Source organism: Parasteatoda tepidariorum, chromosome 2, assembly GCF_982258835.1.
Source record: "Parasteatoda tepidariorum strain Cologne lab strain chromosome 2, Ptep-v5.0, whole genome shotgun sequence".
Taxonomy (NCBI): Eukaryota; Metazoa; Arthropoda; class Arachnida; order Araneae; family Theridiidae; genus Parasteatoda; species Parasteatoda tepidariorum.
Window position 1 is genome coordinate 100,024,924 of NC_141756.1, and position 17,567 is coordinate 100,042,490.

At 28.2% G+C, this 17,567-nt stretch overlaps 1 protein-coding gene across 3 annotated transcripts; it reads right to left on the bottom strand.

The window, feature by feature from the left end:
- Positions 1 to 6,081: 6,081 nt before the first annotated feature.
- On the bottom strand, positions 6,082 to 16,748 carry trsn (translin). Of its 3 annotated transcripts, XM_087157866.1 has the most exons (8): positions 16,427 to 16,552; positions 15,740 to 15,801; positions 14,419 to 14,497; positions 14,238 to 14,331; positions 11,399 to 11,495; positions 10,040 to 10,155; positions 8,356 to 8,435; positions 6,082 to 6,397 (listed from the first exon to the last, which is right to left on the bottom strand). In XM_087157866.1, the coding sequence occupies exons 3-8, from the start codon at positions 14,488 to 14,490 to the stop codon at positions 6,164 to 6,166; spliced, it is 693 nt and encodes a 230-aa protein (XP_087013992.1). In that variant the 5' UTR covers positions 14,491 to 14,497; positions 15,740 to 15,801; positions 16,427 to 16,552; the 3' UTR covers positions 6,082 to 6,163. The 3 variants fall into 3 exon arrangements, with proteins under 3 accessions (XP_087013992.1, XP_087013991.1, XP_087013993.1); XM_087157865.1 differs by lacking the exon at positions 15,740 to 15,801 and having other exon boundaries at positions 16,427 to 16,748; XM_087157867.1 differs by lacking the exon at positions 15,740 to 15,801 and having other exon boundaries at positions 16,206 to 16,541.
- Positions 16,749 to 17,567: the final 819 nt, after the last annotated feature.

Genomic DNA, 17,567 nt, shown 5'->3' on the forward strand with positions numbered 1-17,567 from the left:
GTTGCACAAATCTGAACTCATGGTTTTGTAACAAAAGTAAGCACTATTTTTTTTGCATAGAAGTACGTACCTTTAAAGCTGAATCTTGTAAAAACAAATTATTATATGGGATATATATATCCTCCCTTATTTTACTAATTAAGGTGTCAGGATTGGAGAATTAGAACAGTTAAATACAGTTGTGTTTTGCCTGCGGCTTGGTTACCATGAATCGGTTAAACAGAAGTTATTGTTAAAGATTTTCTCCCAGGTAGCAAAATAAGGTTTATTTTCACTCAGCAAAAACCTTTTAACGTAAACCTAAAACGATTTTTTATGCGGTTTACGTGCGAACCTTCTAACCTTAAAACGAGATCTGTAACAATCTGCTCTACTCTACGCACATAACCCTCATCCATAACCTTGGAAAACAACCTTCTATATGAAAACCTTAAGTCGAGGTTGACTTAGGGTTTTCAAGCATGAAAAAAATCCTTGAATAAAGTTAGTCTCAAGGTGAAAATAATCTTAAATCTAGGTAATTATAAGGTTTCTTTTCGCAACGTCTCGTATGGTCACCTAAAATCAACCTTCTCATGAAATTTTAATGGGCGATGCAATTTGATCCTATCGCTAACGTGACGTCAGCTAAAATGTCATGATGGACCCAAGTGACAACACTTAAAAAAAAAAAGCTTTAAATATAATTTTCAACAATTTTAGGTTGAAAGGTTTAAAACTGCAATATTTTTGTTTCATTGAAAAAAGGTTTTGAGTGTAAACCTTTTCGTGACAATAAAGAGAAAATTCTGACACAAGGTTGACGTAAGGTTACATGTTTTCTGGGTCTAGTATTATTACTATGGCCCGGATTTTGATGACATTTGCATTTTTGGACATTTTTTTTCCTTAGAGCATTTTTTGAGATTTATAGGGCATTTTCTTTAAATTTTGGGGCGTATTTTGCATTTTAAAGCATTTTTTAAATTTTTTGTTAATTTTTATTATTTTTTATAATTTTTTATTATTACGCTGGCTTCCAAACAATGAAGAAAATCTCTGGGATATTGAAAGGTGAAGCAACATCTTTTCAAATTGAAGAAGAATTGTCAGTAAGTGTGACCGTCCTTTTCAAGTACGCACCAATAACATCAGTAGACGTTGAAAGAAGCTTCTCCTGGTATAAAAATTTGCTTTCAGACAAGAGACGCTCGCTTACATTTCAAAATATTAAAAAAAAATTTAATAATCCACTGTAATTCTGATATTTAGCAATATTATGAGATGGAAGTTGTTATATTCATTTAAGTTTCTATACAAAATGAAAATGCTTTGGAGTCAATATATTTTCCTTTTTTTTTGTTGTTATTTTAGGATATAAAACATATTTTTCAAACTTTAATGAACGTAGAACAAGTATTGCATTGCTTTATATTTCTTGAAACGACTCATAATAATTTTAAAGAATAAAACATTGTTTTAGTTCAATATTTTTACTTCTATTTAAGTCATATCATAAGGCCACTTTAGCACAATTTTCGCATTTTAAGGGCATTTTTTGCACTTTTGAGGGCATTTTTTGCAGTTTGTAAGGGCATATTTCGCACTTTTTAAGGGCATTAATTGAGATTTTTTAGGTCATCAAAATCCGGGCACTAATTATTACTATACATTGAATGATAAATGTTTTAAATACCAGAGTTTATTTTTTTTATTACTACATTACAAGTATAAACAAATTTTACTACATTAGAACAAGTTCTTAAATTTTTATTAGAAAATGCATAACTTATATGACGAATTAGTAAGCATTGAACAAAACACACATATAGATGTATTAGCCGTTAAACTCTATCCTTTTTTTTAAGAATAATTCTGACAATAAACTAACTCTGCTTTGAGAAGAAAAAAAATTTAAAGTAAAACTTACCTGTAAATGTATCAAATGGTAAAGAAAACTGCAAGAACTTCTACTGGTTACCCTGACCAGCGGGAAACTGAAGTTATTGAGACGAGTATGAAAAACATGTTTTTTGACGAAAATGTAACGTAAATTACCAAAAGCTATTTTATTCACATATGATCCGGTTCAATGTAAGTCGAAATCAGCTGAAAATATTCAACAAAATCTGCACTAATCAATAGATATAAAACTCGATTTTACACATTGAAGTGTACAGAAGAAAATCATTGAATGTGTTCTGAATCCTTTCTCCTTAAAAGTATTTTATTTTATTTTATAACTGTACGTTGAACAGCCGACACAATTGTTTCGGTTCACGACTACTAATGTTTAACCCCGTAGCATTATAATTTTGAACCCAATCCAGAAGACAAGGGAACTCCTGGATCAGGTATTGCGAGAAATTTGCCTACGTGGAGGACTTTTTGATGGTACTAACCCGCCTTTGAAATGACAAACCATGAAAATTTCCCACGGTTAGCCTGATGACAAGGGGACGGTCAGATCTGTCTACTACTGAGGATATTTTACGTCAGCACTGTGGTAGGTGCAAGCCAAATGCGGAATTCGTATCAACCAGCCATTGCTGGGATTCGAACCCGGTTCACCTTATTGGAAGGCGAATGTTCTATCCCCTGAGCCATCACGGCTCCCTTAAAAATATTGTAAATAAAACAACAAAATATATACATGTAAACTTCCTAAGATGAGAAATTAGTCATTTCTGAAAGATTGATTTTATTTTATTTAATAACCGTCGTTGAACACAGTCAACCTAATTTTGGGTTTACGACTACTAATGTTCATCTCCGTAGCCCTGTAATTTTTAACCAATCCAGAAGACAAGGAAACTCCTGGATCAGTATCCCCAGAGGTATGATTTGTTATAGGAACATGGAGGACTTTGAGACTCGACAGATTTAACGTGCATCAGTCACCATTTACTACACGGGGAGTCTTCGGCTGACGGAGATCGAGCCCACGACCTCTTGAACATGGGCCCAGTGCCTTACCAACCAGGTTGTCCCGGTTGGAGTTTCACTTGTCTCCTACTAGCAAGAAGAAAAGCCTGTGAAACCCAAATTTTTTTCCGAACTAAGAACCAGAGCTGTGAAGTCAATAGTCGAAATATCTGAGACTATCAAAACTTTTCCTGAAAGCATAAACATTAATCTGAATTAAATATTAATTTCCAATATTTCTCTTTTTTTTTGTACGCTTATGACAAAAGGCATTTTATTTAAAATTACGTTCTACATTATAACAAAACAGTTTAGGAAATAAATTTTATCAAATAAATTTGAATCTGTGCAAAATCATTTTAAGGAGAGAACAAGATCTATCACACTTGTGAGCATATGATGAACATCCTATGATCTATGAGCGCCACTCTTCAGTCCTGAGGACTGAAATCGTCAAAAATCAGTTCACAGATTTTCTGACCAATAAATATTTATTTTAGATTTGTTTTCTAAATTAAGTTATTATTTACATATAAACTTTTCCTTTAAAAATATATAAAGATTGTTTTATGATAAAATAAATGAAAATATCACTTCATGAAAACATTATTATGAAAACATGGTTTTTTATAATTATCGCAAAATGATCATGCAATGATATCACATTAAAATGAAAGAATGGGATTGACTGAATTACAACATCCGCTCGAGTTTGTGTTTTTTCTAAAACATTTTAAGATAATGGGCAAAGTTAAATTAAGATTATATTTTTCTAAATATTAAATTGGTAGATTTTGGACAAAATATTAATAGTAAAGTGTAAAATAAGTAGAAATATTGACGTGTGTCAGCATTTGTTGAGGTTAGAGTCGTTGCCCTGGAGAGACAAAGATAACGATTTTGATCCTCTGAGCTCGAAGATAATATAAAAATCTATAAATGTAATTGAAGTTTTTATTCATTTTTCCTGTATCTTCTAGAATGTTCTAATTTGCCATTTCCTGTTCTGTTATTTAGTCCTACAAAAGATCAGGTGTTTCAAGCCAAAACGCCAGTTACCTTGTTCCCAGTATGTTTGCAGGTTCTTAATAAATTTCTAACTTTCTGGACTGATTTAATTTTTTTTATGTGACAATATGAAAAACTCCAAGAAAAGATTAGTGGTGTAATTCAGCAAGTAATGCAACAAAAAAAAAATATATACAAGGTTAGTTTTTTTTTTCTGTAAAAAATAAAACAATAAAAAGAAAAATATGTTTTCAGAAAAAATAATCAAACATTTGCATAATATATGGACTATTCTCATGGAAAGTGTCCTATAAATTTCTGAATTTTTTTAAAAATAGAGCTACTAGATCCTGTTAATTGGTCAAAAAATAAGTTCAGTCTCAAAATTTTTTCATAGTGACACCCATGCGATACACAAGAATCTTCAATGATTATTTGTGAACTAAGAAACTAAATATTAAGTTAAATTCCTTTGCCTAATCTTTTTTAACTAACATTATAATTTAGTTAAGATATTTGGTTTTGAAATGCGAGCATAAAAGAGTTATTTTTAATAAAATATATAACTTAATTATTTACAGGCTTAGTAGTGGTTCAAGATGACGCCCGGTGGCTGAGCAGTAGCGCTTCGCACTGCTATGCCACAGGTCCCAGGTTCGATCCTCGGGACGGGCAGGGTTGACTCAGCCTTTCATCCCTTCTGTGGGTCAATAAATGAGTACCAAGCATGCTTGGGAACTAAATACTGGGGGTTCCACGCTCGGATGACCGGAACATCTGCTCCTGCATCCCAGAGTCCAAGAAAACTGAGAAGAGCACAGTAGGCCTTGGCCCTCTATGGGCTGTCGCGCCACTGAGTTTAGTTTAGTTTAGTAGTGGTTCAAGATAAAAATCAGGACATTTTTTGGTACAATATACACCTTAGACTATTTTTAGGAAGGGGAAACAAACAGCTAAAAAAGTATTGTATCCATCACTTTGAAAATTTTGTTTTGTGTGACATATTCAATTGTCCTCAAACTTAAAAAAATAAATAAAAATTTTTTTTTTAAATAAAATGGATGATGCTTAAAATTTTTAAATAAGAATTTAGAGAGTTGATTAGAAGTGAATTTAAAAAACAATACGATTTTGCCCATATGTTCATACAGTGAGAAATCGTGGAATCTGAATTTTGAATTGGGAAATGAATTTCTCAATATTGAAACACTAAAAAATAATTTATAAGAAAATTGATAGATGTCGTTATTTTTATACAACAATAAAATAATTCATAACTTAATTGTAGATAATCTGCATCCTAAAGATAAACTGCATTTAAAATTAAACAAGAAAATGTAATACATCATAAACTGGAAACAAATATCAAAATAAATAAATAAAAAACTAAGGAAGAAAACTATTACTTTAAAGGAAATGGACCAGTACTTTCAATTTTGCAGTAAAGGAAATGAAAAGTATACGAAATTAAAAACAATTTTTTCACTGTAATTGGACAGAAGAGAAAGAAAAAAATTTCTATTTAAAAATGTTACGTTTATCTTTAACATTACTTTGCAGTTAGGAGTCGGGCTTACTGAGAAAAAATTTCAACAGCAAGGAAGAAATTTTTTTTACAGAAGCCTAAAACAATGTTAAAAACCTGAACAATTGAATTTTGATATTTCTACAAGCATTATTAATTAAAATAAAAATTATTGAAAATCTTTAGATTCTTAAAATCTTAATTTATATTCATAGAAATTATGATATTCTAATTATACATGAAAATCACTTACATCAGGACAAAAAGGTAAAAATAAGGAAAAATAGGCACATGATATTTCCTATCAGGAAAATCAGGACAATTATGAACTCTAAATTTATAATTTTAAATTCTTTGCAGAGAAGAGCATTTTTTCCCTTGATATTTCTCATTATTCAAATTAGTAATTATAAATATTTTATAATCTACATATAACTATAAACATTCCTCTAAATAAGTTTGATAAGATCAAAGACTTTTTTTTCTTTCTTCCTTTAACCAACAAGATTTAATTTTTAACTTATACAAATTTCCCTTCATAGTCTTGATAGAGAAATTTGCAAAATATGGGAATCTGTATTTAAAAAAAAAAAGGAAACTTGGCAGGTAATAACTTGTGATAACAAATAATTACAAAATAATGATTAACAATTAAAAAAATTGTTTATTTTCTATAAATGAAAAAAATAAAATCAAAGAAAAATGCTGATTACAATATTAAAAATATTATGCAGTTTTTGAATCACTTTCTTGAGTTGATTTCAAACCTCGTATAGATAAGTCATACACAACTTCTTCAACTTTTTTAAGACAATACTTAAGACCATCAAACTTTCTTCTCAGAAGGTCATTTTTCAAATTCAATAGACGGAATCCAACATTCATTTCAGAGACAAATTCAGCAATTTGCACTGGCTTCTTGTAATCTCCATGAGTTGCACAATTTAAAGAAAGACGGCTCTACGAATAAAATATATATATATAATTTCACATCTCGAACTATTTATTCCTTAAACTAAATATTTCAATGAAATATTTTAAAGCTTAAAAATATTTATCATATATAGCAGAAAATTGTTGTACTCAAATTTCATACTCAAATGAATAGTGTGAGAAATTTTTTAAAAATCTAAAAATATATCTATAATTTCACATCTCAAAATATTTATTCCTTAAACAAAATATTTTAAATCTTAAAATCTTTATTATATATAGCAGAAAATTTTTGTACTCAAGTTTCATACTCATAGTGGAAGAAATTTTTTAAAAATCTTTTTAAATTTTTTTTAAATCTAAAAATATATATATATAATTTCACATCTCAAAACCTTTAGTCCTTAAACAAATTATTTCAATGAAATATTTTAAATCTTAAAATCTTTATTATACATAGCAGAAAATTGTTCTACTCAAGTTTAATACTCAAATGAATAGCGCGATAAATTTTTTAAAAATCTTTTTAAATTGTTTTAAAATTTTTTTTAAATCTAAATACATATATATAATTTCACATCTCAAAATATTTATTCCTTAAACAAAATATTTCAATGAAATACTTTAAATCTTAAAATTTTTATTATATATAGCAGACAATTGTTGTACTCAAGTTTAATTCTCAAATGAATAGTGCAAGATTTTTTTTAAAATCTTGATGTTGTTGGATGTTTTTTTAAACAGTATTATTCACCTTCCAGCCCTGCAGACTGGTTGGGATCAGTCAAGCGGATGGTAAGTTTAACCATGTGAAAATTACTCAATTAGGTACTTGCACTCTAAAAAGAAAAAGACAACCGATACCCAGCCATGCGACCTATGACGTCAGCGCCAGCGAATCTTTATCAGCAAAATGGCGTCTTTAAGTTGAGCTAAGTTTCTCTGCATAACTTAGAATGTTAATTAACGTCAAGTTCATTAAATACCCTATCGCACATCGAATTTGTTGACATATAATCCTTTCTCATCAACTATTTTTACTTAACTTTGATTTATTATTTGCTTGTGTATTTTATTGTAACCGTGATATAATTTTGTTTTGTGTATCTGGCAACTTCGATGGATAATAATTTTGTTTATGCCCTACATGGCTTTGTGCCTGTCTTTGTGTAAATATATAGTGAAAGAATTGAAATTTGTGTAAAAGAATATAGGCTAGTTACTTAAGAGAATTGGTACTTGACGGACTAGGCTTACTCGAAATAGAATGGAAAGAATAGTTGCTAACGTAAACAAATGCCACGTTTCAACAACTAATCAGGATTGAGATACCCACACTACATCACTTCCAGATATCCCATTGTCTACAATAATTCGGGAACATGGACAAACATTTTCTTGAAACTCATTTTTTTCCATGTGTAGTGCAAAATGCATTGCCATCAGGTTTGTAGTTGAAATTTTACTATTCTCAAGACAGCCTTTAGTGTGATGGCTGTTCGCATTTTTTAGAAGGCCATGAAGATGTCAGTGATGAGGTTTCTGCCATCAATGTGACTGAATTCATCAACTCATGAAAACATTTACTAATCTTCAGTTTAATTAAAATTTAAAAGATAAAATTAATGAATGGATGCACGACAAAGTAAAAAAAAAACCTTTCTTTATTGACTATATTATTTTTTAGGGTACAATCCCCAAGCTGGACAAGGTTGACTCAACCTTTTATCCCTTCAGTGGGTCAATAAAATGAGTACCAAGCACGCTTGGGGACTAAACACTGGCGGTTCTGCGTTCTGTTGACCATCCAACCGCAACAACTGCTCCTGCATCCTAGAGCCCAAGGTAAAAAAATAATAATAATAAAATGGGCACAGTAGGCCTTGGCCCTCTATGGGCTGTTGCGCCACTGAGTTTTTTACTTTTTTTAAGTGCAAAAGCAGTTTTAGACTGCAAAAATACTAATTCTTCAGCTAATAACTTACCAGTTCTTCAGCTAACAACAAGAGACCCAAAAGAAAATCATCAAGTTCTATGTGAAATCCATCAGCAGGATTACAACTTACTACAAATTCAAATGAAAAATAATTAATTAAAAAAATTTCTGACAAAAAGTAAATTTTAAAAAAAATATTGTTCTTGGGGTATTAACCCAGTGTGTGTAGCCAGATTTTTCAACAAAAAAATGAAAAACTTTTAGGCATTCAAAGCATATTTTTAAACACTTTAAAAAAAAATCAAATTTAGATAATGCACAAAAATAAAGTTTTTTCTTCCTTTTGTTCAAAGTTACAAAGTTATATATACATAAAATCAACGAACTGCAAAAACATTTTTGGACTTTAGTTAATCAAGATAAAATAACATGTTTTTGGCAAAGAACTCTATTCTTGATATTTTAAGTCACCATATCAGAATTTTTTGAATAATTATAGATATATTTAATACAGAATTACTCACTCTATTTAAATTAATAATTATTTATTCAATTACATGAAGAAAAAAAATTAATTTAAAATTACAGTCAGTTACACTTACATTAGAAAAGTAATTTGATGCCTTTTAAAGCTCTAAATACAGATAACACATTCAAAAGATTAACATCATTTATCACACTGAATTGATAAAGATAAATAGAGAACTTGGCAAACCAGGAAAACTAAATACATCCATAAATAATCTTTGAATAAATTGGAATGGAATTTGTAATTAGGTTCAATATTTCTTCCATCAAATGATTAAGCAATAGTTTTAATAATTTTGAAATGAAAATACAGTTAGTTTCGAAGCTAAATATTTTTGTCCGAAGTAAATTAGTCTATGGTCTCTAATTGCTTTGAAATTAAATGATAAACATATGAATTAAATTTTTGAAATAACGAATATGACATAAAACTATATTCTACTGCACTTGCTAAGTATTTAAAAAAAAACTAAAAGTCCCGCAATCAATACTTCTTCAAATTTTTCTTTTAAAAATTATTGAGGTTTATTCCATGAAATAACTTAAGAGCACTAAAAATTTCAATAACAAATACAGTTAAGTAAGACTAAAAAGCCTAATGAACTTCATATGATTAGAAGACAGCTCATCAGGTACTAACTCCTGCAATTATAAAATCGTAATTAATTCCTTAAATTTATAAAACGGTAGGTAAAAACATTAAAGTTGTGGAGTAACTACCACTACTATTATTAAACATCAATTCACTAGTATATAAGACTATGCTAACTCGATTCAATCTAGGGATACCTTACGACAGGTGAAGGTTGTTAAAAATCTCTTTCCCCACAATGTGATTTTCTACTGCTCTGGACCTACTTGAAAATACTTAATTAGTAAACAATTCCCGAGACAAGGAATGTGATACTGAATTATAAAAATGAATAATGTAAGAAGATTCAATACTAGAGATCTTTGATGAAAAGCGTTTTTTTTCTGACAAATTTTAAATCTTCATTTTTTAAGTCAACGTTGTATTTAAATTGAAATTTTTGCATGCGACTACAGCAACAGCAAAAAAAAAAAAAAAAATTTAACATAAAAGTTTGGCAACTATTTTCTAAAACTAAAACTTAATAGAGATTCAGTAAGAAGACTGAGATTTAAATTTATTTTCACATTTTTTTTTATTTACTTACTAAGATTTGTAAATAAAAGACACTAACTTCCCAAATATTCTGCTGCTACCTCTCTGGTAAGAAGTTTTCCTGATTCTAAGAAGACAATGAAAGCTGCAGAAAATATTAAACGTTGAGTCACATACCTCCAATGTTCATGATATCTAAATGAATAAGAATTTAATTATAACTAAAAATACCGATTTCATTAATATAAATACATTTCATACAGCATATAATCGAAAATAATTGGATCAAACTCCTTTTAGTTGATATTCATATATCCCTTAAATAACTGATAAAAAATTATGCAATTTATAAGTCTACATGATGTATTGATTATATTGAATGTAACTTTGTCATGTAACAATCCATACAAAATCATGCAGAATTTTGTGGATACAGAAAACAGGGTGCGTAGCCAAATCTCTCAACAAAAAATAAGCACCTTTTAAGTACTTTTTAAGCACTCAAAAAATATTTTTAAGCACTATATACAAAAACAAAATGCAAAATAATTTTCAAAGATCATGATAAAATAACTAGTTTCTGAGAAAGACCTTTTCTTGATTGTATTAGCCACCATAAAAAGATCGAGATATTTTTCGGTTTGATTTCAGAGGATGAAAAAATCATGAACCAGCTGATGGTGCGTCTGTAATTCATTGCGCTCTACCACTGTTTTTAAAATATAGTTCATAGAATAAGAAGGAGCCGTGATGGCTCAGGGGATAGAGTGTTCGTCTTCCAATGAGTACCCTCCAATGAAATATCCTCAGTGGTAGATGGATCATGGGTTAGAGTTTCCCTGCCCTCAAGCTAATTGTGGTCTTCCTCTCTATGTAACGCAAATGCAGGTTAATTCCATAAAAAAGTCCTAAACAAAGTCAAATTTCTTCCAATACTTGATCAAGGAGTACCCTTGTCTTCTGGATTGGGTTCAAAATTACAAATCTAGGGAGCTGTACATTAGTAGTCGTAAACCCAAAAATTGGATCAGCTGTTTAACGACGGTTATAAAATAAAATAAAATATAGAATGTGAAGACAGAAGGGTTTTGATTAATCCTTTCTCTTATCTCCAGAAATGACATCACATTTTTTATTCAACAACTCATAAACTTGCTCAAACATTCCTGTCTTTCTTGCCTTTTATAAAGTAGAGAGAAAATAATTTAGTCTACTTTCTGCAGCCAAAAATTGCCTACTCTAGATATATATTTCAAATTTAAAATAGTAATGCAAAATAAAAAAGGTTAATATGTCTATTTCATTTTTTACTATTTTTATTGGTATTTTAACATTAAATACATGCATTTACTTATAACGACAATTTTATGGGCTATAATTAACTGTCATAATAGACTTTTACTGTATATACATATAGACTGTATAATTGTTTACGAACCTGTAAAACTCATCAACAGGAATTAATTTCTGTAAACCAGCATATTGACTCCGTACCGTATCAAACAATCTTCTAGCTTTATCGCACAATTCGGATACTAAAATAAAATTTGTACTTCAATTCCATAATCAGGGTGAGTAGCCAAATCTTTCAACAGAAAATAAGCACATTTTAAGTACTTTTTAAACACTCAAAAATATTTTAAGCACCATATACATTAAAAAAATGCAAAATAATTTTTTAAGACTTTTACATGATCATGATAAAATAACTAGTTTCTAACAAAAAACTCCTTTTTTTATTATACTATCCACCATAAAAAGATCGAGAGATTTTTCAGTTCAATATCAGAGGGGGTGGAAAATGAAGCCTAAAATTGAGAATATCTTGCAAAATGCAGCAGAGTTGCACATGAGAGTGCAATAATCTTACCGAACCCATGCAGACTCGCAAGAATTTCATCAAATATGTAAAATGATTGGCGCTTATTCAAAAGTTTTATCTTAGGAACAATATTTCTCTAATGAACATGGATAAATTATTATTTGTATGAAGGTAGTTGGACTGTTAATGAGCTTACAATAGTTTCTGTAAAAAAAAATAATAATAATAGTAATAATTTGCTAATTTTGGTAATTTTATAAGTTACTAATGAAAAAGAAAATTCACTTCTATTTCATCATAGATTAATAGAGCCAGAATTAAATTATCTAATAAAACTAATAACAAGCAACCATATTTATTAATATTAGCGATAGCTTTAATGCACTATAAACATTAATTTATAATAAAGTTAAATTTAAATTGGTTTTCAAAAAGCAATTTTAATCACAAGAGCATTAAAATGAAAGCGTATCAAAAATTATAGGGCATCTATTAAATTATAACTTTTTCTCAGGTTAGATAAAAAAAAGTGTTAATTTCTAAAACAATATTAAATTTGAACAGAGTTAATATAATGAATTTTTATTAGTGTAATAACTGCTTAGGTAACATTCATATTCTATTTACATCATAGCTTTGAAAAAATAAAATAGTACTTTTGAGTAAAATTTAAAGTGAAAAAATTTTCAGTAATTTTTGTCACCTGTTAACTTTATTTCATGAGAAAAAAAAATAGGGATAAAACAAGGTTAGTGATACTTTAAAGATCAAGTGTAAAATAAGATAATTAGCAAAAATGGATGATTTATTAGGAGCATGTTAAATGTTGTTTTGATTTACGCCAACTTGAAGTTTTTTTAAATGAAATTCATTATCATATAATCATCAATTCTTTCGTAGAAGGATTATAAGCTTCCTTTTATTTGGTTATTTTTATGTATTTTAATAATTTATTACAGACAGCTTTTTAGTTTTAATTTTTTTTCTCGTTTATCATCATTACTTTTTGTAAACATTGATAGCAATTAACCTTTTATTAAAAAGAACATTGCTATTGATGTTCCATTATTGTTTCAAGAACGTTCCAGGTAGTCAAGCTTTTGAAAGTAAATTCAAAATTTAAAGCAAAAATATTGCAATATTGCATAATGTATTCAAGAAGTTGTTTCTCCATTTGTGTTAGTTTCCATATTAAGCATTGAATAAGATCTAAAACAATTTTTGGCTCAAAGACAGATTATATAGAAATCCTTTTACTTTTAGCAGAGCTCATTCTAGGCAGGGTAAACAGGGCGCAGCACCCTGCTGCCCTTTTAGTCAAAAGAATCCACCCTGTTGCCCCTGAAGTAAATTAGTGTCCTGATGTAATAAGACTCCATACCCTTTTTGCCCTTTCTTTCCTCAATGCTTTATTTTCCCCCCAAACTCTACAGTGGATTTCTCAAACTTTTATTTTTAACTCTTTTTATTTAGTTTGTCACTGCTGTCAATACATAGATTTATATGAGAAAGGAAAAATAGCCAAAACATCCCCTTGTTGCACTTGTCTTTGAAAGTTTGCAGTTACTTCCACTACCATTAAATCATAATTATTATTAATCATTTTAATTATTAACTCATAACTACAGACACTTAAAAACATGCATTTATTATTTTATTAATATATGCATGCATTTTAAATAAATTACCAAGCTAATTAGCTCATTAATTTGATACATATGTTAATTTATTAATGAAAATTAGTAATTAATATGATTGCTTTGCTACTTTTAGTAAAGTAAAAAAAAATTCTTTTACTAATTGACAATGTTTTTTAATAGAACGTGTAAAGCCCATGGAAAGAAATTATTGCCTTTTTAGAATAATAATGCCCTTTTTTTAAACTTTTGCACCCTGCCCTTTTTTTTTTTTTGCCTAGAATGAACTCTGCTTTTAGCTACAATCTCATGCAACACATTGCAAGAAGTAAAAATATTTATTAAATTACTTAAAAATTATTATATTTTACTTACTTTAGGGCATTTTTGAAACTGAAAAATGTAAAGATCAGAAATTTTCACTAAATATTCTAATTAAAGCTATTAAAGCAACAACTCTTTTTTTAAAAAAATTATATTTTTAACAATGTTTGAATTTTAAAATGTAATTTAAAATGAAATGTTGGAATTTTAAAATGTAAATGTGATTTATTTAAATTTTAGGATTAATGGAAAGTATCCCTTGCTGCCACATGAAAAAGCATTAAACATATGTTTCTAAAATTAAGATGCATTTTTTAACTTAAAGCAGTTCAGCACATTTAAATAATGCAATAAATAATTGAACTGATTAAATTCAGTTATTGGGGATAAATAAATTGGATAAAAGCAGAGATTGAAAATCAAATAAATACTTAAATTATTGATTGCTAGTTATAAAAAAAAGAGAGAGAGAGAGAAATAGAATCTTTTCTTACATTGGGACAAGCCTTTAGGTTTGTGAACTCCTTGCAACAAAGTTATAATTTCTCTGCTTAATTGTTCCATCTCTTTCACTTGAGTTCGGATTGTCTAAAACAATAATAATAAAGAAGTATTAGAATTGAACGCAAAAAAAAAAAAAAAAAGCTGTATTGAGTTAAACTTTGCTTGACATACCTCACGCAGGTTTTCTTCTTCCTCCATATGTTTCTGATAAACAGAAAATACTTCTGTGTAATCCTCAGACATTATTTTTCTACAATCGAAAAAAAAAACATTACTGATTAAACAAATAGATTTTTCTACTGAAACTTCAAAAGTCAAATTGATATTACATTATTTCATAAGGATTTTTTTAAATATTTGAGCTTCATTTTTTAAAAAAAACAAACATTTAATATCTTATGCATCAAACTTAAAGAATAGAAAGAGTAACCGAATAATTATTAAATATTTCAGAAAACCATAATTTCAATGAACAATTTAAAAAATTTTTTTGACTTTTCTAAGAAAAAAAAATTAAAGATTTTCAATCTGCTTATAGAGCAGTGATGCCCAGCCTACAACCTTTGAGCCAAAAACCTTTTCATATTGATCTTAAATATTAACAATAAAGTAACAGAAATTTTTTTCAGCTGTGCTAAATGAATACAGTAGCTTAATAAAAATCCTCAAGAGTATTAGATTTTATCCAATTTGAATCACAACCATCACATTTATCTAATATTCTATTAGCAGGGGTCTGTTCAGACATTTTGTGAAAGGTCCGTTTTTCGTGAAATTGTGAAAAAATTACTCACATTCTTTCAACTAGGGTCCGCTTTTATGAATTGGTGCAAATAGGGTCCGGTTATTGCAAAAAACTTTTTCAAGGACTTTTTAAATTGTAAATAGATACAAGATTATGCTCGGCACTGTAAAATTATAATAAAAAAATTAAATTTTCAAAACTAAACAGCAATTGCTGCTTCTAAATAAGAGATGCAACATTTGATATTTAGCCTATACTGCTGAACGGAGAATATTCATTTCGGGCGAATAATGGAAGAATCGTCTGCCGAAGACAAAACTTAATTCGTTTACATCCATCTTTCTTGTTTTCTGTCCTGGGAAGGGTTTATTCGATTAACAAAACAATAATGAAGATAAACAAATTTGTGAAGGGTCCAATTAAAAGAAAAATCATTTTATGAAGGGTCCGTTTTTAAGTTAAAATATTTTGTGAAGGGTCCGTTTTGATGAAAAGATATTTTGTGAAGGGTCCGCTAACGGACCCAAATTTCCTCTAAACAGACCCCTGATTAGTAGCGAATTTATTTTCTGAATAATAGTAAAACTTATGCTTGTTTTACGCTTATTATTTAAACAAGAGTAATTAGAAATATTTTTCTAGTAAACCTTTCAAAATTAATTAAATAAGTTTAAAATGTCTTTGACTTTCATTATAAAGAAACAATGTTTAAAAAAACACAATCAAGATAAATAAATGTCATCATACTTAACAAATATCTTGCTCTTTTATTTGCTTATAATTTATTTTCAATCTCACTGAAAATGTGTCTGAAAGAAGAAAATAAAAAAAGTGGTTGCTTTAGAGAAAATTTAAAATTACCACACCACTTACAAATAAAGTTGGCATTTAATCACCTGCCACATGTGCTGAAAATTGAATTTAGTGTATGCAGTAATTCTATCATTTTATGTGTCATAAATAATGAATATTATCATGCATGTTTTAAATACTTTTCATTCATTAAAAGCAAAGTTAAAAGAATCGGCTATTAACGTTTGAATTGAAATGCATGGAGGAGTTCAGTATCGGCATGTTCGTAAAAATAATTTCCAGTTTTGGGTGACTTCCAGGCAGTTACACGAAAGGAATTAAGGAAAAAAATAAGAGAAAGATCAAACTTAAAGGGCATAACTCGTAGCCACTTCGGAAAACCAAAACATAATTTATTTACTTCTTAATTTATAATCTTTTCGAGCTCTGAAACCTTTTGCCACCTTAACGATTGTAGTTATCGTGAACAGATATAAATAAATATCCCAAAAACGCATAATAAATAATGCTACTTGAAAACATTGGTCGCATAAACACAATGAAACTAATAAAAAATTAATATTCTAAAATTCATTATTTATAGAATCAAAATACAAAATAACGAGTATTATAAAACAATACGCTTTTATTAGTCTTCTTCAGCAAGTTTCAATAGTTGAGAGGCAGCAATTTTAATTTTAATCAACTGTAAACAAATTCTGTCATTTGTTAAGCTGTTGCTTATTTGGTTATTACTAAACGTTTTAGACTATCTATTTTTGCTTAAAAAGACACCCGCTCGGATGAAGCTGCTTAGCAGCCCTAGTAATTAAAGATATAAATCTTATTGGCTGATTACATCATCATTGGTATCGTTATAGCTTAATCGTTGTTCATGTTTACATAGTTTTTTTTTTTAGCTACCTAGACCTATATTCATCCATTTTTGGCGTATTTGAATAATATTTAAGGTTTATAAAGTTCGTCTCAATCGACGCTTGCAAATTGTCCAGAAAAGACCGATTTTTTTCTTCATTTTAGCGGCATGGGGTTTCAAATTTTATTCAGCTATTGATACTTTACGAAGGAGATGAATTTGTTTACAATGAATAAAGGTTTCCAAATATATATATATATATATATATATATAAATATATATATATATATATATATATCACACTATTGTATTAATTTATTTAGCTTTGGCTTTATTGATACAATATCAGAAAGCACTCTGTTTTGCGGATATAATCGTGTGGGCTGAAGAAAAGATTATATCCTTTTTTTTCCGGTATTTTAATTAACATTTCATGATTTTTTTTTTTTTTTAAATTTTTTTTTTCTTTTTTTTTTTTTTTTTTGATTTTTTTTATTTATTATTATTTTTAATAAACTGTTGTTTGTTATTTTTTACTTAATATTTCCCCCCCCTTTTTTCATATGTCTATTATTTTTCTTTGTTTTATTCTTCGTTATGAACTTATATATATATATATATATATATATATATATATATATATATATATATATATATATATATATATATATATATATATATATATATATATATATATATATATATATATATATATATATATATATATATTATATATATATATATATAAGCCAAAATGAGCAAAAAGTTTAGATAATTTATATTTCGTTATTAACTTTCAAAATCCTATTTTCGATAAGATCAAATTTCACAACATTTTTGAAAATTTTAAAGCTTTATTTCCATTAAAAGATTTTAACATTATTAAAAGTTTTAAATATAACAAAT